This window comes from Lontra canadensis, unplaced genomic scaffold, assembly GCF_010015895.1.
Source record: "Lontra canadensis isolate GAN:19392208 unplaced genomic scaffold, GSC_riverotter_1.0 scaffold38, whole genome shotgun sequence".
NCBI lineage: Eukaryota > Metazoa > Chordata > Mammalia > Carnivora > Mustelidae > Lontra > Lontra canadensis.
Genome location: NW_022631032.1, coordinates 16,955,075 through 16,981,456, shown reverse-complemented (window position 1 = coordinate 16,981,456; position 26,382 = coordinate 16,955,075). Strand labels below are relative to the sequence as shown.

Sequence of the window (26,382 nt, the reverse complement as noted above, 5' to 3'; positions counted from 1 at the left end):
ATATATTTTTTTTTACACATGCACATACTTTAAAGCAGGATGTGTTCATCTCTGCACTATGAACATTTGGGGCTAGATAAATTTTTTTTTAGATTTTATATGTTTAACCGACAGAGAGAGAGGGAGTACAAGTAGGCAGAGCAGCAGGCATACAGGGAGAAGCAGAATCCCTGCTGAGCAGGGAGCCTGATGCAGGGCTCGATCCCAGGATGCTGGAATCATGACCTGAACAGAAGGCAGCCACTAACTGACTGAGCCACCCAGGTGTCCCAGGGCTGGATAATTCTTAGTTGCGGGGGCTCTCCTGTGCATTGTAGGATGTTTAGTAGCTTCCTTGGCCTCTACCCACTAGATGTCAGTGGCACTGCCCTTCGCCACCCTTCCCCATTATAAGAGACAAAAATGTCTCCAGACATTGTCAAATTTCCCCTTGGAGGTGTGGGGAGAGGCACAAAGTTCTCCCTAGTTGAGAACCACTAATTTAAAGAGTCAAATAATTTCACTAAGTTTCATACGAGGTGGGGGAAAAAGGCCATCTATCTGCCCCTTATCTCTTTCTTCTCTCCTGTTTCTTAGGTTGTCTTTTTTGCTCTACTTTTCTGGGAGATTTCTTTGACTATTTCACAATGCTCCTCTCATGATTTAATTTTAAAGAGCTTGTTTTGTTCTCCAAATGTTTTTTACACTCTCTTGTCTCATTTCATGGTTGAAACAACTTCTCTTAATTTTCTGAGGATATAAATTAGTATTTTTATGGCTTCTTTGTCCAACACAATCTTTTTCCTGTAGTTTTGTTTTTTCTGTATTGATCTCTATACCCAGCGTGTCTGGAGAATGGGCTATCTCTTCCTATTTAAGAATTAAAGACAAAAAGGCTAATCGGAAGCCCCAGAGACATTGATAGAGCTGATCTGCTACAGGTTTTACTGAAGAGTGGTCTGGCTGAGTTCTTTTCTTAGCAGATGTCTGATATCTGTATCTTTAGGTCTTCTTTCTTTGGTCAGATTTCCCTGAGAAGACTGTTTCAATTTCCTGCCTGAGGATGAAGTTCTGGCTGTAGTTTTCACAAAACCACATGGAAAAGGAAACCTGAGGGGTCTCATGTCTATTTCACATATCTTCATCGGATCACCCTGTTTTCAGGAGGGTACCATGGACGCTCAACTCTGCCTGGAGTTCCCTGGTGCAGATCCCTCAGCTTTACCTCTGTCTGTTGTTGGAGTGGAAAAAGGGACATTCACCCAATTGCAGAGAATGGAGAGGAGATCAGAGGATCCCTAAAATGATTTTCAACCAGTCCTCCTTATTTAGCCCCTCCCCTTCACCTCCACTTTTGGAGGTACCTGCTGCCAATTCGTGAGCCTTCTGGGAATGGATTCTTGGCTTTCCCTGCTACTGGCTTAGGATCCAGCTTTTTCATATCTGTTAAGTCATTTAACACCTGTACATCTGCTTTCTAGCCTCTGGAGGTTTGTGGCTATTGTCTTCTTTCTCAGTCTTCCTCCGCCCCGCTTTTTTTTTTTTTTTTTTTTTTTTTTGCCTTTTAAAAAAATCTACTTAGGGATGCCTTGATGGCTCAGATGGTTAAGGGTCTGTCTTTGGCTCAGCTGATGATCCTGGGGTCCTGGGATCCGTCCCGCATCAGGCTCTTTGCTCAGCGGGAAGCCTGCTTCTCCCCCTGCCTACTCTCCCTATTCGTACTCTCTCTACCAAATAAATAAAACCCTTAAATTTTTTTTAAATAAAAATATCTACTTACACCATTTTGATGAAACACTGAGAGGGAGCAGAAGTCATGTATATATGTTCAGTCTACCATTCCCTCCCCTCCCCCAGGAGGTTAATCTATATCTCCTAAAGAAAATATAATCAGTGAGGTTTTTTTCACTCAGCCTAGCACACTGTAGAATACTCAAGAACATCAACAGTTATTCCCTGTCTCATTGGTAATGCTTGTACAAATTAAGCTGATTTCAGACGACTTCATTTTTTCATTCCTGTAAATGTTATAAGTCCCATGGTATTTTGAATGAACTTAGGAATACTGCCCTGATTTTTTAATTCTAGCCTTCTTTATAATAAATCACACTACTAAATGCACATGGAAGAATTCTTGTCATATAGCAAGTAGTCAGCAATTGTTTTTATTACTGCTGTTATTCATTTCATTACAAATATCTCCAGCCAACTTCTAAGTATATTCTTGTTGTTTCAGGGGTCTTATATTTAAATTTTTGTTCTTCTGGGTTTTTTGTTCACTTATTTGTTGTCATCTGTTGTCTCATTCAGATAAAAATTTCTCCTTTGATCCAGCAATTCCAGTTCTAGCAGTCTTCCCTAAGGAAATAATAAGAATCACAACATATAATTTTTCTTGGTATTGCTTTATAACAGCAGCAAACCTAAATGCCAATAATAAGGAACTGATGAAAGAAATCATGGTACATCTGTGCAATGGAATATTATGCAGCCATTAAAAATGATCCCCTCCCAAATTTAATAACATGAAAACTTCAAGAGGTATATTTAATTCAAAAAATAACAGGAAAGGTATAAAATTATATTTTAAAAGAATATATATACATATATAAACATATAAAAATACCAAAAGACACCAAATGTTAACAAGGATTATTTGGAAGTGAAAGAATTGCTGAAGATTTTTTTCCTTTTGTGTGCTTTTCGGAAATCTCTCAATGTTCTAAAAGTGTATTCCCTTTGACATTTAAAACACACCCACTAATGGGTGGTTCGGTTGATTAAGTGTCTGCCTTCAGCTCAGATCATAATCCCAGGGTCCTGGGATCGAATCCACATCAAGCTCAGCACAAGTTGGCTTCTCCCTCTTCTGCTCCCCCTGCTTGTGCGCACACTCACATGCTTTCTCTCTCTGTCAAACAAATAAATAAACAAATATATCTTTTAAAAAGTAAAATAAAACACAAACACCATATGTATATGTATAAATATAATTTTAAAATAAATAAATTCTGCTTTGAGATATCCACTGGGCCTCCAGGAAAGATGGGATCCCCTGGGGAGCCAGGACCTCCTGGACGCAAGGTAAGTTGAAAAGTCATAAATCACACCAGATCCTCTTCTCAATAAAATGCATGGAGTCTTCATTGCCCAAATGTGCATGTTTTCTATCTTTGCACCTGGTAACTATTTTCACTATTTTTCTGCATTTATGTGCAGAAAAATATCCTAGAGATAGGAGGGGGGGGATACTGATTAAATATTAGTCACCATTTCTCATGAGGTAAGGGGAATTTGAGGGAGGAAATGGAAAGTATTGGACTAAAATGTGATCTCTCAATTATGGGTGAATTTTATTTGCCTGGTCCTTGTCCTCCTCCTATATTCAGTAAGTGGTTAGTGAATGAAGGGAAGGTAGAGGAAATTAATAAACAGGGAATAAATGATCCAAGTTGTATTCACATGAAACTTTTCTCGAGTCTGGGTGGGGCTTCACGGCATTTTCCCTCAGGTGTCTTTCTTTGAGAATAGCCAGACTCTTCCCATTCCAAAGATGGAATTGAACATGTGAAATTAAAACCAATTCCACTTTGTGCTTTCTATTCCCAATCCAGGCAGATCTCTATATATGTATATTCATTTATTTTGGGAAGACTGTTGGGATTACCTTTCCAGATGTACAGTCTGAGTCTGGTCCCTTTATCATCCAACCAATGATGGAAACAGGAAGGTTCAGTTCAGCTGCTGTTCAGTGGCCAAGGCAAAGTATGGGGCTGAGGAACTCTGAATATCCCTTAAGGTTGGGCAGTTATAAGAGATGGATCAGCCTCATCTGTATCCAAGCCATAAGCCTGCTCCAAAGCTCTTCATGCCAGTGTTAAGTATTCAGCTCCATCCTTAGATTCTGACAACCCTTGTTGTCCACAGATGGGGCTGGAGGAAGGTGGCCTTCGGAGGTTTGTGTTCCTCAGGCTTGCTGCCCTCACTTGATTTCCCCTGGAATGTTACTCTTAACTCAGTGATGAGGATCCTCCTACATGTATTCTTTTCTTCCTCTAACTTAATTAGAATAAAAACTTTAGAAATCTTCACTTTCTGAGGTTAGTGCACATTCTGCCTACTGATGAGTGGACAGAGCAATGAGACCACATTTCTTTTTTTTTTCCTAGGGTGTGAAAGGGGCTAGAGGACTGGCTTCGTTTTCTGTATGTATCTCCTGACTCCCAACAGAATGCTCTGTACTCCATTAAATTTATTTATTTTTAGACTTGAAGACCTGGCAGTTGGTCGGTTAATTCTTTGTTTTATTTTTGAACTACAGATGTGTGAGCTCATTCAGTATGTACGGGACCACAGCCGTAAGTATCCTGCTTAAATTGATCACCCAAGTTGTCAAAGCATTCATAGAAGAAGAGCAGTGAATTCTGCCCTCAGAATTGAGACAATTTACCAACCAATCTCTTAACATTAGAAATGTCACTGCATATATTTTGAGTCAACATAGATCAGTGACTAGAAATGCCTTCTCTGACTGCCCTCCTCATGTCTATTGGAACCTGTTCCAAACACTAATTAATGATATGTCTAGGGCTTTTAACCTAGGGGAAATTGAGGCATGAGGTCAGAACTCTTCTGATGGTGAAATCAATCAATGGAGAGTCACACTGAACTTCTAAAAATGATTAACACCAGACAATAACACAGGATTGAATTCACCTGGTGTGAAAGCTAGCTGTAATAACAAGGTGTCCTGATGGGTGGGAGCACTTACTTCGGTTTATTATTTATTACTTCTTTTCTAGAAAGGTATGCTTGATTACTTTTCATTGAATGATTGATTTGCTTGTAATATTATTGATTTTTGCCTTCATATTTTTTCTCTCTCCCAATTTTTAAAGCAAAAAGGCATTTATTTTGGCAAATGCTCTTTTGAATTTGCTTTAAGACTCCTATAGCAGCATCTTCTATCAAAATATATGTTAGCACCATTAAAGGAATTCCACATACAAGATGAGCAAAGAATTGACTATTTAGTGTTTATTTACAAATGTAAATAAACACTGTAAATAAACACTATGACTTCCCAAATAAACACCATGAATTATTTTGGAGCCCATTTCTGTAGAGAGCTTTGGTCTCAAAGCCACAGACTTTTTAAAGCTTTGGATGCAGTGTTGATCTCAGCTCTATTTGTACCATAATGGAACCACCCATGATGAAAATCAAAATATATGTGTTAAGTCATGAAGATCTGTTGCTTTGGGCTGACTTAACACAGTTCACTTTTTGACATTAGAGCCATGGGAACTATAATGAGTCAAAGGTAGACCAAGTGTGATGAGACCCAATCTTTTATAATTTGAGAGGCTCAGTACAAAATCACAAATCCAAAATTGGTACAAAATTATTTCAAAAGAAAGGGTTGTTTAGAACAAGAAAAGAAATCACAACCAACAACTTTTGCTTATTATAAAAGCACATGATCTTGTGAACACACAACTAGGTCCCTTCTCAGGGTCTTGCACTGGGCAAGTGAGAAGTCGAAAGCAGAACTTTCTGTGGTGATGGAGGTGTTCTACCACACTGTTCAGTATAGTAGCCACTAGCCACCTGTGACTTTGAGTACCTGAAAGATGATCATTGCTACTGAGAAGCTGAAATTAATACATTTAATTTTAATTAAAATTTAAATAGTCACATGTGGCTAGTGACTTCCATATTGGACAATGCAGGCCTAAGGCTTATTTATGCTTTATCTGCTTCAGAGTAAATCCACCTCTCATGTTTACACACACACACACACACACACACACACACAAATATGTATCAGTACAGACTATATATGTGCATGTATATAAAATCAATATCTACAGATCTCTACATGGAGAAAAATGAGAATAAAGAGACGTTAGGTCCTTTTAACCTTTCCAAATTCAGTGCACCTCTCTGCAGTGTAACGTTCCTTCCCAGGCAAATGTTCTTTCCCTCCGACAGTTGGTGGCAGGCTACTGATTTATGGCTATATATTATCCCATTTCTCCCACCCTGTCTTGTTTTTGCCAAGATGCTGGGATCCACCTGCATTTTCTCCAGACCCTTCCTGTTGCCTCGGTGTTTGAGTCAATTACAAAAAGCACACAGGGCAGAGCTTCTACTGCCACGATTTCCCTACACAGTACTAAACTCTCTTCTACCAAATAATAACCCAATCTCCTTTGTTCTTCTCCCCCAGCTGGCAGACATGGTGAGTAATCTTTATTTACATCAAGTCATAATCAAGCTCCAAAATGTCATACATCTGGAAAGACAAGTTAAAACAATGTGTTGCCTGCCAAATGATATAAATTTCATCTGAGATGTCTTTGCTGCCTCATTCTGGTAGCACAGACCTGCCTCCAGTCAATTACACAGCTTTAGCTGAGTCTCACAGCTGTTTCTCAACCAAGTAGTTTGATTTTTTTTATTAATATTTTAATGACTAACATTACCATTGATGTTACTGGTTTTTTTGTAATTGTCTCCTTCCCTTCCTTTTCTCTATTGTCTTTGTAGCCTAATGGTTATGAATTTAGATGTGACAACACCTACCCTCTTAAACCTTTACATTCTATCCCTTCTGTCTAAACCCATCAATCCACACCCTCTGGTTGCATCTTCACTCACTCAACAAATATTTATTGAAAGCGTATTATGGGTGGAGCCTGGTTGGCTCAGTAGGTTAAGCCTCTGCCTTAGGCTCGTCTCAGGCCCTGACCTCAGGGTCCTGGGATCAAGCATCAGGCTCTCTGGTCAGCAGGGAGCCTGCTTCCCCCTCTCTCTGCCTGCCTCTCTGCCTACTTGTGATCTCTCTCTCCCTCTGTCAAATAAATAAATAAAATCTTTAGGGCGCCTGGGTGGCTCAGTTGGTTAAGTGACTGCCTTCAGCTCAGGTCATGATCCTGGAGTCTGGGATCGAGTCCCGCATCGGGCTCCCAGCTTCACGGGGAGTCTGCTTCTCTCTCTGACCTTCTCCTCGCTCATACTCTTTCTCACTTCTCTCTCTCAAATAAATAAATAAAATATTTTTTTAAAAAATCTTTAACAAAAAAAGCATATTATGTGCTAGGCACTGGGGACACAGGGCTGAATAAGATGGACACAATTCTTGTCCTCAGAAGCTCCCATTCTAGCAGAGGATCCAGATGATAAACACGTCAAAGAAATATGGAATCCTATCCTTGCTGTGAAGGAGATAAAAAAACAGGAGACTTTGTCACAGAATAATGTTAGGGGAGGAAAGAGCTGCTTTAGGATGGAGGGCTCCTCTTTGAGACAGTGACATTGGCGTTTGGACTGAAGAATAAAAAGAAGCCAGCTTTACGAGAGCCAGGAGAAAGAACAGCAAGTGCAAGGCCATGCTGTAGGACAGATCTAGGCATAGGAACTGATGGAAGTCCAGTGGGGGAGGGGAAGATTGGGGGGTGAAAAAATTAAGCAAGCCAAAGCCAGGTAAAGTTGAATTTGATTCAATATAGGTTCAAATAGAGAGGGTGGATTGTATTCAAGCTGGAATGAGAGGGTATTAAAGTGTATTCAAAGTATGGAAGGAAGAACATGAGCTGATGAACAATTTTTGAGCACTTATTTGGGCCATTGTGGAAAAGTAGATTGTAGGGGAGCATAAGTTTAAAGGCCAGAGGATTAGTCAGGAGGGAGTTCTGTTTCAGACAAATGTGGTGGTGCCAGGAGAGGGCTGCCAGTGCTGTGCTTTAAGTACATGTCAGTGGTTTCTCTTTCTCTATCCTTGTCACCTGTCTGTGCCAAGCAGCAGCCATCAGTGTACAGTGTATGGCCACAGAGCCAGATCAGGCCTCTGTGTGGTCATCTGTGCCTTGAGGAAGAACTGCTAGGTACCACCGCAAGCCAGCCCAGTGTTCTTCAGAATCTTCTGGTTCCTGGGAGGTTGCTAGATTTCAGAACATGTGTTTTTCAAGTTGAATTACTCTTTTAGGTACTTTCTCCTGAAAACTTGTGTTTTTTTCATATTTCAGCCAGTGCTGTGAATCATTTTCTTCCCTTTATCTCCAAATTGCACCTGAAGCTGCCTTTTTGTGATGGTGTTCCCATATGCAAATCACAGCCCAAACAAAAAGCTGGCAGAAACACTTTCATGTTTAGTCATACTTCCATTTTTTATTGTAAAGTTGACATGACCTCAATTTTTTTAACATCTGCTCAGCCTTCTGAGTTAGACTCAGAGGCTAATAAAATATGTCCTGTCTCCACTGAGATGCACAGTTTGGTTTAGGGTTAAATATTTATCCTTACTGGTCCTTTAGCCTGTTAGGTCACGGAGTCCAGGACCAGAAGGAGATAATCATCTAGCACCAAGACAGGGACGAAGCTCAGCTGGTCATAGCAGAGGACTCGCTCCTTGACCAGCCCAGGCCAGCCTCAAAAAACCTGAGTTTCTGAGTTCTCATCAAGAGCTGGTAGGCCTCATTTTGCTTTTATTATCTCTGAATCTGACTTGCTGGCATCTGAATGAGAGGAGGCACCCCTCCAAGAGAAGTTTATCATTGAGATTTATTTCCTTTTACCAACCTATATCTCCATACCAGGCCTCTCCCCCATTAATAAAAGTTTTATTCTCCCTGTACCCGCTGCAAAAGAACTGTCCTTTGTTTGCTACTGCTTCATTCAGTCAGCATTTATTAGAACCCTGATAAATTGCAGGAACTAATAATCTGGCAGATTCAGAGAGACACAGTCCCCGTCTTCACACTTCCTGGAGAGGAAAACATTAATCAGATAATCAGACAAATATGAAGTGTTAACTGTGATAAATGCAGGGTACCGGGATTAGAATGAATGAATTGGAATCAATCAGTAAGTCTGAAATTTACATTTAACGCTCAAGTTTACCAATTCAGTTTTTCTATGTAATAGGTATATTTATTGATTAAACTTGTCTTTTCAACTACTAAATAAAAATATATCCCTGAAAGCTTTCCTCATTCTTTTAAGTGGCATAGTCATCACAATGAAAAAGTCTGTAATAATAATGGCTAACGTTAACCGAGGACCTGTTGTGTGCCAGGAACTGTTGTCCTAAGTGCTCTTTGCCTGTGTTGGTTCACTGAATCCTCAATACAGGGCTTAGCTGTGGCTAATCTTAGGACCAGCATTTTACAAATGAGCAAAGTGAGGCCCAGAGAAGATAAGTCGCTGGGACAAGGTAACAGGGCTAGTCCATAGTCAGGGCAGGTCTCTAACACATCTCTGTAGCACCTACTTTCTACATCTGATGGGCTATTCTTTTTTTTTTTTTAAGATTTTATTTGTTATGCTCCACAAATAAGTGAAACCATATGATAATTGACTTTCTCTGCTTGACTTATTTCACTCAGCATAATCTCTTCCAGTCCTGTCCATGTTGCTACAAAAGTTGGGTATTCATCCTTTCTGATGGAGGCATAATACTCCACAGTGTATATGGACCACATCTTCCTTAACCATTCGTCCATTGAAGGGCATCTTGGTTCTTTCCACAGTTTGGTGACCGTGGCCATTGCTGGTATAAACATTGGGGTACAGATGGCCCTTCTTTTCACTACATCTGTATCTTTGGGGTAAATACCCAGTAGTGCAATTGCGGGGTCATAGGGAAGCTCTATTTTTAATTTCTTGAGGAATCTCCACACTGTTCTCCAAAGTGGCTGCACCAACTTATATTCCCACCAACAGTGTAAGAGGGTTCCCCTTTCTCCACATCATCTCCAACACACGTTGTTTCCTGTCTTGCTAATAGGGAGATGGAGAGGAGAAGGGAGTAGAGGGAAATTGGAAGGGGAGGTGAACCATGAGAGACTATGGACTCTGAAAAACAACCTGAGGGTTTTGAAGGGGTAGGGGGTGGGAGGTTGGGGGAGCCAGGTGGTGGGTATTAAGGATGGCACGTATTGCATGGAGCACTGGGTGTGGTGCAAAAACAATGAATACTGTTACGCTGTAAAGAAATTAAAAAAAAAAAGATATTGGAAAAATAAATAAAAATGAAAAAAAAATTTTTTAAAAGATTTTATGTATTTATTTTATTTATTTGTTTTTTATTTTATTTATTTTTTAAAGGTTTTATTTCTTTATTTGACAAGTAGGCAGAAAGGCAGACAGAGAGAGGTGGGGGGGAAGCAGGATCCCTGCTGAGCAGAGAGCCCAATGTAGGGCTCAATCCCAGGACTCTGAGAATATGATTGAGCGGAAGGCAGAGGCTTAACCCACTGAGCCACCCAGGTGCCCCCTGATGGGCTCTTCTATGTATGGAACATCTATTCTCTTCTAATCTCTCTGAAATCATTAACAGAGCTTTTGGACCCATTCCTTTCTCAACTCCTATTACATTTCCTTATTAAGTAAAAACATGTATGTTTTAGTTTAGCTCACTGTATAAAGTTCCAGCAATGAATATAATACCAGTGATCCAATTTCTGTAAGTAAAAGGGCATATCCATGAGCTTTTGATTATTTCAAAGGAATTTGGCCATTAACTTCCAAATTACATAAAAACTCAAATTGATACTTTCTCTCGGGCTTTATTTAAAAGAGCAAATTCAATCTTTAAAATAGCATTTTCCTTCAAGATTTAAACATTGACTATTTTAACTGCTCATTTTAGTATTTAATGCTTATTTAATGTTTAAATATTTGCATATTTAACATTAAAAATTACCTTGCCCTCCATGTATCTTTAATTTTTGTTTTTAAATAAGCATGTTACATAAGGAACATGTTCTTGCCTTTTAGGAAAACCAGAATGCCCCGTGCATCCCACCGAACTGGTGTTTGCCTTGGACCAGTCTCGAGATGTCACCAAGCAGGAATTTGAGCGCATGAAGGAGCTGATGTCTTCCCTGGTGAGGGGCGTCAGGATCCGGGAGAACAGCTGCCCGGTGGGCGCACGCATCGCCGTCCTCACCTACACCTCTCACGCCCGACACCTCATCCGCTTCTCAGACGCCTACAAGAAGAACAAGCTCCTCAGGGAGATTGAAGCTATTCCTTACGAGAGGTCCTCAGACAGCAGGGAGATCGGCAAAGTGATGAGGTTTATCTCCAGGAATATCTTCAAGCGAACACTTCCGGGGGCTCACACAAGAAGAATCGCCACCTTCTTTAGCAGCGGCCAGTCTTCCGATGCCCAGACCATTGCCACAGCAGCTATGGAATTCAGTGCCCTTGACATCATTCCGGTTGTGATTGCGTTCAGCAACGTGCCCTCCATCAAGCGTGCGTTTGCGGTAAGATGGTTAAGCTTTCCACGTAACTTTTTTTGGGGGGGTGGGGGTGGGGAAAGGCTATACTCAGAAGCCTTTTTAAGAAAGGATTGAACTAAGCTGTTTATTTCTGTGTACCAGAAAGATGCTAAGCCCTTTGTATGCATTATCCTGTTTAATTCTCACAAGTGGTATGTAAGGGATGGGTATAAATTACTATTCCCATTTTATCAGTGAGAAAACAGCCTGGAGTGGTTAAACCTGTATGCCCGGGTTCACATGGCCAAGAAGTGGCAATGTCAGGACTTGAACTCTTCTCCAGTCCTTTACTATTTACTATTCCAGTCTACTGGATTTACTATTCCAGTCCTTCTCCAAGGAACTCTTGAGTTGCCTCTGGGTATAGAGCTACTAAATCAGGAAGGCCAGTAAACATTCATTGATGTCACTTATGTGGCCAGTAGCTATAGTTGCTGTGCAATGAAAGCCAATTGACTTGATTTTATAATTTCAACAATCATATAATTATCCAAATTTTAAAAAGGAAAGCCATCCTAGTTATTATAGCTTCTTTGGTTGGGAAGCTATATAAATAGACCACTTGGGATCAAGGGGACCTTTTATGAAGTAAACAGACATATAACATATAACATTGCTTCAGGTGTGCAACGTGATTCAATATTTGTAAATATTGTGAAAAGATCACCACCATAAGCCTAGTTAGCATTATCACCATAAATAATTATAAAAAAATTTTATCATAATGGGAACTTCCTTTTTGACTAAGATTTTTATTTTAATTCCGATATAGTTAATATACAGTTACAGTAGTTTCAGGTGTACAAGACAGTGATTCAACAATTCTATATATTACTCAGTGCTCATCATGATAGGTTTATTCTTTTTTATTAATTATTTTGAGAGAGAGAGAGCGAGCTTGAGTGCAGGGAGGGATGGAGGGGAAGAGAAAGAATCTGGATCAGACTCCATGCTGAGCATGAAGCCTGAAGTGGAGCTTGATCTCCCAACTCTGAGATCATGAGCTGAGCAGAAATCCAGAGCTGGATGCCAACTGAGCCACGCAGGCACCCTGTGATAGGTGTATTCTTAATTCCCCTTATTTCCCCTATCCCTCCCACCCACCTCCCTTCTGTTCTCTATGGTTAGGAGTCTATTTTTTGGCTGATTTGTTTCTTAAATTACAAATACGAGTGAAATTATAATGTTATGTCTTTCTCTGATTGACTTATTATCACTTAGCATTATAATCTCTAGTGCTATCCATGTTGTTGCAAATGGCACGATTTCATTCTTCTTATGGCTGAATAATATTGTGTTGTATATAATACCACACCTTCTTTATCCATTCATCTGTCGATGGATACTTGGCCTCCTTCCATAATGTGGCTATTATAATAGTGCTGCAATAAACATGGGGATACATATATCCCTTTGAATTGGTGTTTTCATATTCTTTGGGTAAATACCCAAGAGTGTGATTACTTGTTTGCAGGTAGTTCCTTACCACCCCCCCCCCAGTAGGATCCATGTGACAGGCTTGAACTCACAACCTTGAGATCAAGACCTTAGCTGAGACCAAGAGTCAGGTATTTAACTGACTGAACCATCGAGAAGCTCCAGGGTAGTTCTATTTTGACTTTTTGAGGAACATCCATGTTGTTTTCCACAGCAGCTGCACCAGTTCCCATTCCCACCAACAGAGCATGAGAGTTCCTTTTTCTACATATCCTTGCCAACACTTGTTATTTCTTCATGTTTTGGTTTTAGCAATTCTGACAAGTATGAGGTGATATCTCATTGTAGTTTTGATTTACATTTCCCTGATGATGAGTGATGTTGAGCATCTTTTCATGTGTCTGTTGGCTATCTGGATGTCTTCTTTGGAGAGATGTCTGTTGATCTCTTCTGTCCATTTTTATTTGGATTATTTGGGTTTGGGGGATGTTGAGTGATATCAGTTTTTTATATATTTTTAATACTAACCCTTTATTGGATATGTGATTTGCAAGTCTCCCATTCAGTAGGCTGTCTTTTGGTTTTGTTGATTGCTTCCTTCTCTATGCAGAAATTTTATATTTTGATGTAATCCCAGTAGTTTGTTTTTGCTTTTGTTCCCCTTGCATCAGGAGATGTATCTAGAAAAAAGTTGTTACACTGATGTCAGAGAACTTATTTCCTGTGCTTTCTTCTAAGATTTTTATGGTTTCAGGGCTCATATTTAGGTCCTTGATCTGTTTTGAGTTCATTTTTGTGTATGGTGTGAGAAAGTGGTCCATGTTCATTCTTTTCCCTGTCATTGTCTAGTTGTCCCAACACCATTTGTTGAAGAGAATGTCTTTTTCCCAAAGATTAGTTGGCCATATAATTATGGATTTCTTTTGGGGCTTTTCTATCCTGTTCCATTCATCAATGTGTCCATTTTTGTGCCACTACCATACTGTTTTCATTGTCATAGCTTTTCAGGGTAACTTGAAATCTGGAATTGTGATACCTCCAGCTTTGTTTTTCTTTTTCAAGAGTGTTTTGGCTATTTGGGGTCTTTTGTGGTTCCATGCAAATTTTAAGATTATTTATTCTGGTTCTGTGAAAAATGTTTTTGATGTTTTGATGGGGATTGCATTGAATCTATAGATTGCTTTGGGTGGTATGGACATTTTAACAATATTTGTTCTTCCGATCCATGAGTATAGAATATCTTTCCATTTGTGTCATTTTCAGTTTCTTTCATTAATGCCTTAGTAGTTTTCAGAGTACAGGTCTTTCATCTCTTAGGCTAAGTTTACTCCTAGGTATTTTTACTCTTTTACTCTTTCCCATTATAAATGGGATTATTTTCTTAATTTCTCTCTTTGTTGCTTCATTATTAGTATATATAAATACAATATATTTGTGTACATTGATTTTTGTATTTATGACCTTACTGAATTCATTTATCAGTTCTAGTAGTTTTCTGGTGGAGTCTTTAGGGTTTTCAATATGTAGTATCATGTCTTCTGCAAATAGTGATAGTTTTACTTCTTCCTTACCAATTTGCATGCACTTTATAACTTTTTCTCATCTGATTGCTGTGGCTAGGACTTGTAGTACTATATTGAATAAAAGTGATTAGAATGGACATCCTTGCCTTGTTCCTGACCTTAGGGGGGAAGCTCTCAATTTTTCAGCATTATGATATTAACTATGGGTTTTTCATATATGACCTTTTCAACCTACTTCACTGAGGGTTTTTTTAAATCATGAATGAATGTTGTACTTTGTCAAATGCTTTTTCCACATCTATCAAAATTATCACATGGTTATCCTTTTTCTTACTGATGTCATGTATCACACTGATTGATTTGTGGATATTGAACCACCCTTGCATTCCACGAATAAATCCCACTTGGTCATGGTGAATTTTTGTTTTCATGTATTGTATTCAGTTTGCTAATATTTTATTAAAGATTTTTGTATCTATGTTCACTAGAGATATTGGCTTGTACTTCTCTTTTTTTGAGATGTCTTTATGTGGTTTTGGTATCAGGGTAATGCTGGCCTCAGAATGAATTTGGAAGTTTTCCTTCCTCTATTTTTTGAAATAGTTTGTGAAGGATGGGTATCTACTCTTTAAATGTTTGGTGGAATTCACCTGTGAAGCCGTCTGTCCTGGAGTGTTGTTTGTTGAGAGTTTTTTTTTTATTATGGATTCAATTTCATTACTGGTAATGGGTCTGTTCAAATTTTCTATTTCTCCCTGCTTCAGTTTTGGCAGGTTATATGTTCCTAGGAATTTATCCATTTCTTCTAGGCTGTCCAATTTGTTGGCATATAGTTTTTCCTAATACTCTTCTATAGTCCTTGGTATTTCTGTGGTGTCAGTTGTTATTTCTCCTTTCTCATTTCTGATTTTGTTTGAGTCTTCTGTTTTGATGATTCTGGCTTATCAGGTTTTTTTGTCTTTTCAAAGAACCAGTTCTTGATGTTATTGATCTGTTCTGTTGTGTTTTTTAGTTTCTATTTCATCTATTTCTGCTCTAATCTTTATTTCCTTCCCACTACTGGGTGGTTTTTTTTTTTTTTCATTCTCCCTTTTCTAGCTCTTTTCAGTGTAATGTTAGGTTATTTGAAAAATTTCTTGCTTCTTGAGGTAGGCCTACATTGCTATAAACTTCCTTCTTAGAACTGCCTTTGCTGCATCCCAAAGATTTGGATTATATGTTTTCATTTTCATTTGTCTCTATGTATTTTTCCATTTCCTCTTTGATTTCTTGGTTGACCCATTTGTTGTTTAGTAGTTTGTTGTTTAACCTCTATGTGGTTGTGCTCTTTCTAGATTTTTTTTTCTTGTGATTGATTTCTAGTGTCATAGCATTGTGATCAGAAAAAATGCATTGTTTGGCTTTGATCCTTTTTAATTTCTTGAGACTTGTTTTGTGGCCTAATATGGTATCTGTTCTGAATCTGTTCAAAAAAATCTGTATTCTGTTATTTTAGGATGGAATGTTCTTTATATATCTGTTAAATCCATCTAGTCCAATGTGTCATTCAAAGCCACCATTTCCTTGTTGATTTTTCTGTTTGGATGATCTGTTCATTGATGTAATGGGGTGTTAAAGTCTCTTACTATTATTGCATTATTATTGATTACTTCCTTTGTGTTTGTTATTAACTTTAAGTATAAGTATGAGCTTTAAGTATTTAGGTGCTCCCATGTTGGATGCATAAGTATTTATAATTGTCATATCTGCTTGTTGGGTTGTCTTATTATTATATAAAGTCCTTTGCCTTTTGTTACCATTTTTATTTTAAAGTCTATTTTGTCTTATACAAGTATTATTACCTCAGCTTTCTTTTCACATCTATTTGCATGATAAACATTTCTTCATCCTTTCACTTTTAAACTGCAGGGGCCTTTCGAGGCCTTTTACACCACCATAATTTTCAATGAAGGTGTCAAATAAGCACAACAGAATTGAAATGGAGTATTAATCTATAAAGTATGGAAAAACAGTGCCTGCTTCTTGGAGCTATTGTGTAGGTGAAATGATAGGACACCATGCCTCAGTGCCTAGCACATAGTAAATATTCAAGAATGATAGCTTTTGCTCTAATTGCTATTGTTATTGTTTATCTGCTTGATAATGAACTACAATCTATTTAACAAAATTGATATCTAGGTTGTAAAGGAGCTGACGCTGCTATTAGTGTCATTGAACATGCGAATGGACAGGCTGATAGACCAGGCTCGGAAAGGAAAATGCACATCAGTTAGAAAAGGCTGGGCCATGCCATGCAAGTGAAGCTGCTATAAAGCACAGCAGCTCAGAAACTCAGTGAGTAGATATGGTTACATACAGACTCATAATTCCTTCTGTTTATTGAGATCCCCATTGTCCCTTGGCTTTATTTATTCACAAAACAAGAGACAACATCCTAATGCAAATAATTGATAGTACTTGTAATATATATTTAAATAAACACTATTTCGCCACCCACTCAAAGTTGTGTGCATAGCCTATAACTTGAGAAAACATATTTTGTTGGATTGTTTTAAAATCTTTTGATTGTTAACAGTCTCACTCAGATTTCCTAGCCAAATCAGCTGGAGGCTCTTTGCTCCTTTCTTGAAGGACTTTATCTCAAAAGAGCACCACTGAAGATTCAAATTCTTGACAATGACCTTCCAAAATCTGAGCAGCATTGGCTCCTAACACATCTTGAGTAGAATTAGAGGTGCAGACAGAAGTCAGAATTGGTGCTAAGTTCATCTGGTTCATCCAGCAAATGCTTAGTGAGCACCTCATGTATACTGGGTGCTATCCTAGGCTGTGGAGACACAGAAGTGGAAAACCAAAACCCCACACTCATGGAGTTGCCATTAGAGGATGGAACTAAGCAGGGTTATCTAAAAAGGTTCAAAATAGAGACATGTTATACAAGTTGGTAAGAACCCACTACTGATACCTGGCATTACAGAAGGGAAATTATGTTATTTCTTCTCCTTTGCCCTCTTTTTCTTTCTTCTATCCATTCTGTTCAGTTGTGCTTCCCTATACTTGAACTGTTGTTTATTATTTCAAGAACAGAACTCAAAAATTTAGTGACAATGAATTTTTATTTGGGGGCCATATTTTAAAGCCCTAACTTGTTTCATAATTATCATGACTTTTCTAAATCTTGATTCGTCTGAGAATTGAGCAGTCCAGTGTAAAAATTGGGCCCATGCAGGCACATGCTACAGGACTCAGAAGCAGATGTTCTGACAACAGGCCATGATTTCCCTTAACACATGGACTGTGACCCTAACACCCCTTTTAGAAGTTTCTCATGATGGTATCAAGCTGAGTGATGAGCTATTCATCCCTTCTGAAACAGAAGGCCATTTTTGACTGGAAAAACCCCAGTCTCGGCTTTGTTTTGCCACCAGCTTTTCCCTTCTAAGTGTGTTTGGCAACGACCTCTTACCTCTGGTGAAATTTTACTTGCCGCCCATAAAGAATTCTAACCTAGAGTGGGTCTCCCTTTCTAATAGACTTATAAGAGAGATCTCTTTTTTAGCTAGGCTTTTTTTTTTCTTTAACTCTGCTTTTTAGCATCACAGATGAGAGAAACATTAAGCATAATATTGACATTACAGTTTATTCTTGTGATTGGAGACAGAACTGAAATGGGTGGGGTAGGGGGGTTTAATGGGAAACTGTGGCACTTTGACCACCCAACCTTTTTATTTTTAAAAATAATTCCTTAGTGAATATGAACTTAATGATAATCAATTTCCTTAATGAATATGCACCATCAAAGAAAGATGGTTACACATAGTATTAATTGTATCATTTCTTGAACACACGAATTTAAAAAGCCCCATGATGTTTAGAAATGAGGGAACAGGGTGTCTTCCCAAACCATTTGCTAAAGGCCTCCTCTAGCCCATTTGTGCACTTAATATCAATAAAAAGTGAGAGCTAAGAAAAGTGAACCATAGAACCCTTTTATTTTAAATCCCCGATCCTCGTTTAGCTTAAGGAATTTTCTGTAACATGCTAACTATAATTGCTCTGGTGATGTGTGGTGGTGATCACTAAAACCACATCTGCCAAACTTCATTGACTAGGAGATTACTTTGGTGGGAAGAGGGGGTGGGAGGACAGGGAGAGCACAGACCCCCTGTGAACTCTCCTAGTAAAGCAACACACTAAACTCCATAAGAGAAGGATGATGTTTTAAGTTGACACCAACATGTTGATACACGATTAAATGCGAAGCCTAAGTTATCAACCAGCTCCACTGCTAGAAATGTGGAAGTTGTCACAACACAGACATGCAGAACACAAACTAGTTAACAAATGGCAGCAATCCCTGGATGACATCTTCAGAACACTGCTCTAAACTAAGTTAGGACTCCCTGACACAGAACTGTGATCATAAAAGCAGCTAATGAAGAAGATGGGAAGTAGGTCTTATTTGGAGAAAGCAAAATTTAAGCTGGAGCCTCCCATATTCCACCTCCCTCGGGGCTCACTTTCCTTATCTGTAAATGCTAGGCTTGGACTACATAGTTGCTGAGATTTCTCCTAGCTTAAACATTTTGTGATTTTTTTTTCCCCCTTGGATCCTGATAGTTGGCAATAAGAAAGCACTGTGCTCTTACCAGATGGTCTGATCCATGCTCTCTGGATTTGGTTTCCTGGTCACTTATCACAATCCAGATGAAGTGAAGGCATGGTTCACTGGAAACATTGCTCAGATACCTATTAAAAGCCATTAACAATACAGACTAATGGTGCTATTGTATTATTCAAGAGTCAAGACTGTTTTTTACACATTGCCAAGACCAATTTAAGCTAGCTTAAGTACACACATTCACATACCCCTGGTAAATTTATTATAAAGATGCAACTATAACCCAGGTGTCCTCTGCTTTGGGTCTAGGTAAGCAGTTTCTGTTTTCACTCTGTGCTTACCTGGACACACGATTCAGCCTTTGTTCCAAGAATCCATGTGCACAAATAATCAGTGGGCAGTATAGATTTCACTGAAGGTAGTGAGTCAAAAGAAGGGGCACCATAATGCAGGGTGCTGTATTCCTCTACAGAATGTCCCCATTTGTCTCCACCACCCCCGTCCCAGCTCCACTGCCCTGTCACAGCATCTTTTTTGTCCTCTTTGCTCATACCACAACAATGCTCACCTTCCCGCCTTCTGGTTTATTTCTTTTCAGCCTTTCCCAGGCACTAACCATTCTTTTTTCTATATAGTTTGCCTAGAAATCATGCCAAACGCTTCAGTTACCACATGTTTCCTCCGAGTCTCCCCTTCTAACCCATCCAGCTCATGAAGGCAAACACAGTGGTCTTCTAGGGAGGAATTCCGGTGAACACAGATTTCTCCATCTCTTCTACACAGAAGAAAAGATGGGATGAAACAAAGATAAGCCTTAGCGAAAGCCCTCACCACCTTCCTTCCTTCCCATTTCCCTCATTTCCTTCCCATTGCTCCTCAATTAGAGCATGGCCAGCCTACAGCTCTATTAGTGCTTACCCCTAACAGAGAGGGACTCACTGCCCTCAGGACCCCAATTCCAAATTCCTGAGAGAATGATTCCAGTTGGCTCAGATGTCCATCCCTGGCGCAATCTGCTCTGCAGAGAGATGGCATCCCCCCCCAACACACACACACTTATACATGGCTCCCCAAGTCCTACTTTTATGGATAAAGTGTTCAAAGGACATTTTCCTGAGAAAGAGTAGGGAAATGTTGTCTGTCCCATCTCTTAGGCATTAGATAAGACTATACCTATAATTTTCCCTCAGTTATCAATGGATCTGTGAATCTGTTAACTGACAAGCTAATTATTCTTCATTATTTGAAGCCTATTTTATCTCTGCTGTCCAGCCTCAAACTCCTCAGAGAGGTTACTAACAATGGGACTGAATTGGAAGGGGTTGGGAATTGTTCAGAGGAGAGCCCCTGGATGTGGATCTGGGTCTGCAAAGCCAGCTTCCATGCCTGGCTCATAATGGGAACTCAGAGACAGTTGGAAAGCACATTCTGTGGGGGCGCCTGGGTGGCTCAGTGGATTAAAGCCTCTGCCTTCAGCTCGGGTCATGATCCCAGGACCTTGGGATCGAGCCCCGCATCGGGCTCTCTGCTCAGCAGGGAGCCTGCTTCCTCCTCTCTCTCTCTGCCTGCCTCTCTGCCTACTTGTGATCTCTGTCTGTCAAATAAATAAATAAATAAATAAATAAAATAAAGTACATTCTGTGATTTCACTTGGTTCTCTGGGACTTGGCGCGTGTGTGGGGGGATGAGTGGGGGTGTTGTCCTCTGACCCTCTTCCTTAAACGATGTCCATGTGCATTGTCTTTTGATCGGTCCTCTCACCTTCCTTTGAGCCGCAGCTTCCTCATCTGTAAAATAGGCATGATGCACATAAGAACAAACTCACTGGGTTGTTGAGATAATGAATAGGAAAGTGCTTTGTGGTCTCTACTGACCCACACAGCACCCATCCTGTACAACTAAATGCATTTCAGTTATGCACCCATTCAATGCTCAGTGTATCCCTGTTAGGTAGTAGTGTGATTATTTTGTAGATGAGGAGACAGAGACAAAAGAACCTAACCTACAGCTAAAGGCAACACCAAGGCTTAAACCCAAGCAGGGCTCCTAGCCACCCTAACACGCGCTAGGCTTCCCTATGACCTTCAGAAGGAGCAGTGTTGCACTCAAAAGATCTCAGTGCTGTGAACAATCCTGGGGGATTCCTGCAGCTCCACCCACTAAGCTGCTCTTTTTCTTGCTTCTGCTTCTTGCAGATTGATGACACTGGCACATTCCAAGTCATAATTGTTCCATCTGGGACTGACTACGCACCAGCATTAGAGAGACTCCAGCGGTGCACTTTCTGCTATGGTAAGACCCACGAGAGAATATAATTTGATCAGGCCTGTTAAGCACACTGAATCACTGTTGGCACGAATAACTGGACCTTGGAAGCAGGGGTACAAGAGGCCTTGGGAAGATTTCCACGGGGCATTGGGCTCACTTCCTCATACTGCATGGTCCACAGATGGAGCCCCAGCCAGCAGGGCTCCTAGCAGGAGGACTGCATTCCAGGCCCTCCACACTTCTGCAGCTTCCAGGAAACGGTAACGATTATTAGGAAAACTCAGCCTATCTCATTACCAAGGTTTTCATGCTGTAAAGTACATTTATGTGTTTTCTAAATCTCAGATGTTCACAACCCCTCAAGAAATGCTTTATAGTACAAGTGGAAATTAGTAGAAATCCATACATTTTTCATTGCAAAGAAGAATCAGAAAGATTTTCCATGCTGGTTTGTCTGTCGCTGTATTTTATACATAATCTATAGGCCTAGCTAGAGAGGCAGCTGTGGGTGAGTATATGCTGGTAAGTTGAGTGATCCAATAATTATGAAGATGGTGGAAGCCACTGCAGTCATCAGTGCGTGTGATTTCTAACAGTTGCCAGATGTTTCTTAGGAGCCATGCCCTGTTCTAACAGCTTTCTATAACATTGGTGGTGGTGCTGGTGATAGTTAATGTTGAAACATTTGAGCTTATTCTGTTCCAAGCACTCTTCTCATTGTCATATCCCATCCTTACAATCACCCTGAGACATCTGAACTATTACTAGCTCCACTCGACAGATGACAAAAATGGGGCTTGGAGAGGTGAGATAATTTGCCTACGGCACAGCCAGAGGAGACCCAGAAAGGCTAGCCTCACAACGCTGACATTTATGAGTAACAGAGACCTGTTATTCTCCCTGGCACTTGGTATTTGGTCTTGAAGAAAATGGTTGATTCCTCTCCTTCTCCATGTGTGTCAATGAGATGCTAGTGCTTCCCATGTAAGTGACCTCACAGGGAGGCAGTAACTCTTAGAAGTGGAATTGCTTCAGACACCCCTCTATTCTGTCTCTTCCTCTGTTGCCCAGTACTCACTAGTCTCTCTCCTCCCTTCCCTTTCCCCTTCTCCCTTCTCCCTCCCACCTTCCTCTCTCCCTTCCTCTGTCCCTGTCTGTGGCACAGGGCTGGGTAGGCATTGGTCCTCTTACTCAACGCAGTGGCTGGCTGTGCTGTGAGGGAGGCTTCCCACCTCAGCCTCAGCACAGCTTTCAGACACATCAGTTATACTTCTGTGCTGGTATGTTACAGTCAGAAGTTGTACATGTGTGACTGGGGATAGATTTTGGCCCCATTTCTTGGCTTAAATCCTTGTTTTGTCTCTGAGGCATATAAGGGAAGATATTTTGGCTATCGTTTCTTGCAATTAAAAAATCCCACAAAATTGAGCAAATGGGAAGCCTGCTTTCTCTGATTTTAGAAACTGTCTAGCACACAAGTGACTTTCTGTCATTCGACCATTAAACATGGTCGTAAAATTGTACCAAATTTCAGTAAGGGAAACATAACTTGTGCAAAGCCACATCTTTATGGAGACCATGAGCAAGACTAAAGTTAGAAAGTTTGCTATATCCCCAGGGATCTGCATTCTGGTTTTTAACCTTTCATCTGACTGCTTTTATTCCTGCCCCAGGCACATATCTAAGTGCCAGCTGTCCACATGTTTGTCATTCCATTTCACTTTTCTTTAGGTCTTAAAGAGGCATTCTCAGCCTTAACCATTAACTATTACTACAAACCTCAAGATTGCAGAGGTTGGCCTTGGGAGGGTTCTCTGGGTGAATCTGACCCCCCAACCTAACTGTGCAGAATTGAGGCCTAGTGGTGACTTGGCTAAGACCAGAGCCCAGGCATCCTGGCTCTTAGGCCAAGGGGCCTCCCACTGCCACACCATCACATGGCCCTGTCTCTCACAATAAACCCTGACCTCACACCATATAGAAACTTCTAGAAACACTTGCATATTGTTTGACAGAATAATTTTACCTCTTACCATTAGTCTCTTCTGTAAAATTAGATTAGGTGACCTCTAAGATCCTTCCATTTCCAATTTTTTTATTCCTCTGAATATTCATTGTGGTCAGATTCAGTGGAATTCACTTTTTGTTTTATTACAACACATTCTTTTGCTAAATGAGACATGCATATTTATTTAAATGACCCTATATTTAATGAAAGGCTATTAATATGCAATATTTATATTCATGTATTTAACAAACACGTATTAAGCTTTCAACTAATAAACACACTGAAGATACAAACATGAGCTATAGCTTTATCCTTAGTGTCCACACCCGGGTGGACATTGAGTTACAAACCTTTATTTAAAAGGAATTATAAGAATTCATTGCTTTTTTCCCACTTTTTAAAAGCATACTACATTTCATAGTAGAAGATTCTGAGCATAATGATAAGGACTGTTGCTTTACCTGTCTTGTCTATCTAGAAAGATCATCAGCTTTTATGTCATGAAAAGGTATACTCTTAAATGAGATAAACTGTCCACTTCAATCTTTATAAATTTAAAATACAGCCAAGATTAAACATCTGTGGAAAGCAGCCTAATTTTAAAAGTCAGATGCCTTAGTGAATGGAATTCAAGATGCCAGCTGGGTGTAAAATCTGTACATTTTAAATACAGATGCAAATTATGAATCTTTCATTGTTAATATCAAAGTCATTTAATAATTCTTTTAATATCAAAAACTATGCAGTTTCCAAATGTTAAAATATTTGAGATGCTATCTTTTCTCCAGTCTGTTTTACTAATAACCCTATGCGACTTTTGGTTTGTAGATGTATGCAAGCCGGACCCTTTTTGCGATCAAGCCAAACCACCCCCTGCAGAGTTTTACATGGATGCTGCTTTTCTTCTGGACAGCTCCCGGCATGTGGGAAGTGCTGAATTTGAAGACATAAGACACTTTTTGGGAGCACTCTTAGATCACTTTGAGATCACCCCAGAGCCTGAGACCTCTGTCACTGGAGACCGGGTAGCCCTCTTAAGCCATGCTCCCCCCAACTTCCTACCCAACACTCAGAAGAGTCCTGTTAGAACTGAGTTCAACCTTACCACCTACAATAGCAAACGCCTCATGAAGAGACACCTGGAAGAATCAGTTCAACAACTAAATGGAGATGCTTTCATCGGTCATGCCTTACAGTGGACCCTGGACAATATTTTTTTAAATGCACCCAATATGAGAAGAAACAAAGTCATATTTGTGATATCTGCGGGGGAAACCAGTCACTTGGACAGGGAAACCTTAAAGAAAGAATCCTTGAGAGCCAAATGTCAAGGTTATGCCCTATTTGTGTTTTCCCTTGGCCTGGCTTGGAATGACAAGGAACTGGAAGATCTAGCCAGCTACCCTTTGGATCACCACTTGGTCCAGCTTGGCCGAATTCATAAACCTGACCACAGATACAGTGTGAAGTTTGTGAAATCTTTCGTAAACTCAATCAGGCGTAAGTCATAAAATCTGTTCTTTCTTACACATTAGGAGTATATTTGGTATTCCCAGGAGAAGGGTTGATGAACTGACAATGGATTCTTGGAAATCTCTGTCTTCAAGGGCACTGCAGGGTCATAAAGGAAAATGTGTAATGATGGATGGTGGAGGGAGGAAACCTCTAGTTTCTAGCATTTAATTTTCTGGCTCATCTTTTTTATGCCTCTGGTTCCTATGGAGAAGCAATCATAACAAGCAGCTGCTCACACATCTGTCTGCATAGAGAAATATGGGGGGGGGGGGGGGGGAGTCACAGCCTGGACCTTAGCTATAAAGTAGAAATCCTTGCCATGTAACATTAACACACTACCCTTCAAAGGTAAGCTTCATCAGTTAACACACCAAAAGAGAAAGCCAAAGAAAAATTCAACAGTTCTCGCTTTGGTTTTTTACAAGTTCCAAAGGCAGAGTTTCAGGTATAGGAGATACAATTTTACATGTCAGAATGAAAGATACATCCTTGCAAAACTTTCTCAGCCTTGTTAATGACTTTTTATCATACCAGCAATTAGTGTAACGTGCTCATAAAAAAGAAACATGGGCTGTATTTCTTGAAATAATTTTGCCTTGAAAGTATGCAATTCACTTTGTATGCAGTGGAATGGGTAAAAAAAAAAAAATGTCCTACTGTGACTCTGGAGGTTCTAAAGTTGTCAGATTTCTAAACATTTTCATGGTCAATGAGCCCTTAGAGTCCAGATAAAAGTGAATATACAGGCTAAAGAACACCCCGTGTACCTTGAGGAGATTCTGATCATGCCTCAAACTGGTCACTGACATTACAAAGTGAGACCAGCTAAGTTTGCAAAGACGGATGAGTCACTATAGGTGAGGTGGGAAATTGCTGATGGTACTAATGTCATGTCCCCTAGTCCTGTGCTTCTCCAAATGTGAGTCTAGGACCTACATCATCAGCATTATCTGGGAGCTTGTGGAAAATGCAGAATTTCAGGCCCTACTCCAGACATTCTGAATTAGAATCTGCTTTTTATCAAATTGCCAGGTGATTCATATGCACATTATAGTTTGAGAAACACTGGAGCCACAAGCTCCTAGAATGAAATTTATGTGGAGTGTTTTTGAATAGATATCAGAAAGAGGAGTTCGTAAAAAGGCAAAAAAGGGGGGGGGGGCAGGAATCATTCTGAAAAAAGTAATTACAAGGTATTTGTAAGGGTAAAACAAAAGAACACACTGAAAGACTGAGAAACTTGTAAAGAAACACTCTTTATGAGGCAAAAAAAAAAAAAAAAGAATTAAAAAAACATTTAAGATGGAAGTTCTTTCCTCAGTCCCCGGAAATTCTTCATGGTGTTTCATGGTAATTAGTCAAACTGTATGGTTAGTTAAAAATGACACTCCACTACTACCCAGGGAAGGAAAGAGATGCCTTAAGAATTACTTGGGCTAGGTGAGAGATATATACAGTGCTTTCAGAAAACCGTAACTGTGACACAATTATACACTACTTTTCTAGAACTTATGTATCTAGAAATCTTCCGTCTTTGAAATATAGCTGTAAAAGTAGAAGTTGAAAAAGGCTTTAACATAATCCTATAGCAAACCCACAGTCTCATGTTCATTCAACAGCAACACATATGTATCAGGTACCTACACTAACCACTCACAGTTTGGGTGTGGAGCTATCTTTAAAAAAAAAAAAATTCATTTTAGAGAACATGAGCTGTGGGGGAGGAGCAAAGGGGAGAGA

The 26,382-nt window shown here is 39.8% G+C and overlaps 1 protein-coding gene across 1 annotated transcript in view; it reads left to right on the top strand.

The window, feature by feature from the left end:
* Positions 1-26,382, top strand: part of LOC116874762 (collagen alpha-6(VI) chain) — a 144,835-nt gene that overhangs the window by 107,291 nt on the left and 11,162 nt on the right. Inside the window, exons 29-35 of the mRNA XM_032869723.1 lie at positions 3,001-3,063; positions 4,149-4,184; positions 4,301-4,337; positions 6,212-6,223; positions 10,762-11,255; positions 21,047-21,143; positions 23,956-24,627. Of these exons, the coding sequence (XP_032725614.1) occupies positions 3,001-3,063; positions 4,149-4,184; positions 4,301-4,337; positions 6,212-6,223; positions 10,762-11,255; positions 21,047-21,143; positions 23,956-24,627 (1,411 nt within the window). The remainder of the gene's footprint in view (positions 1-3,000; positions 3,064-4,148; positions 4,185-4,300; positions 4,338-6,211; positions 6,224-10,761; positions 11,256-21,046; positions 21,144-23,955; positions 24,628-26,382) is intronic.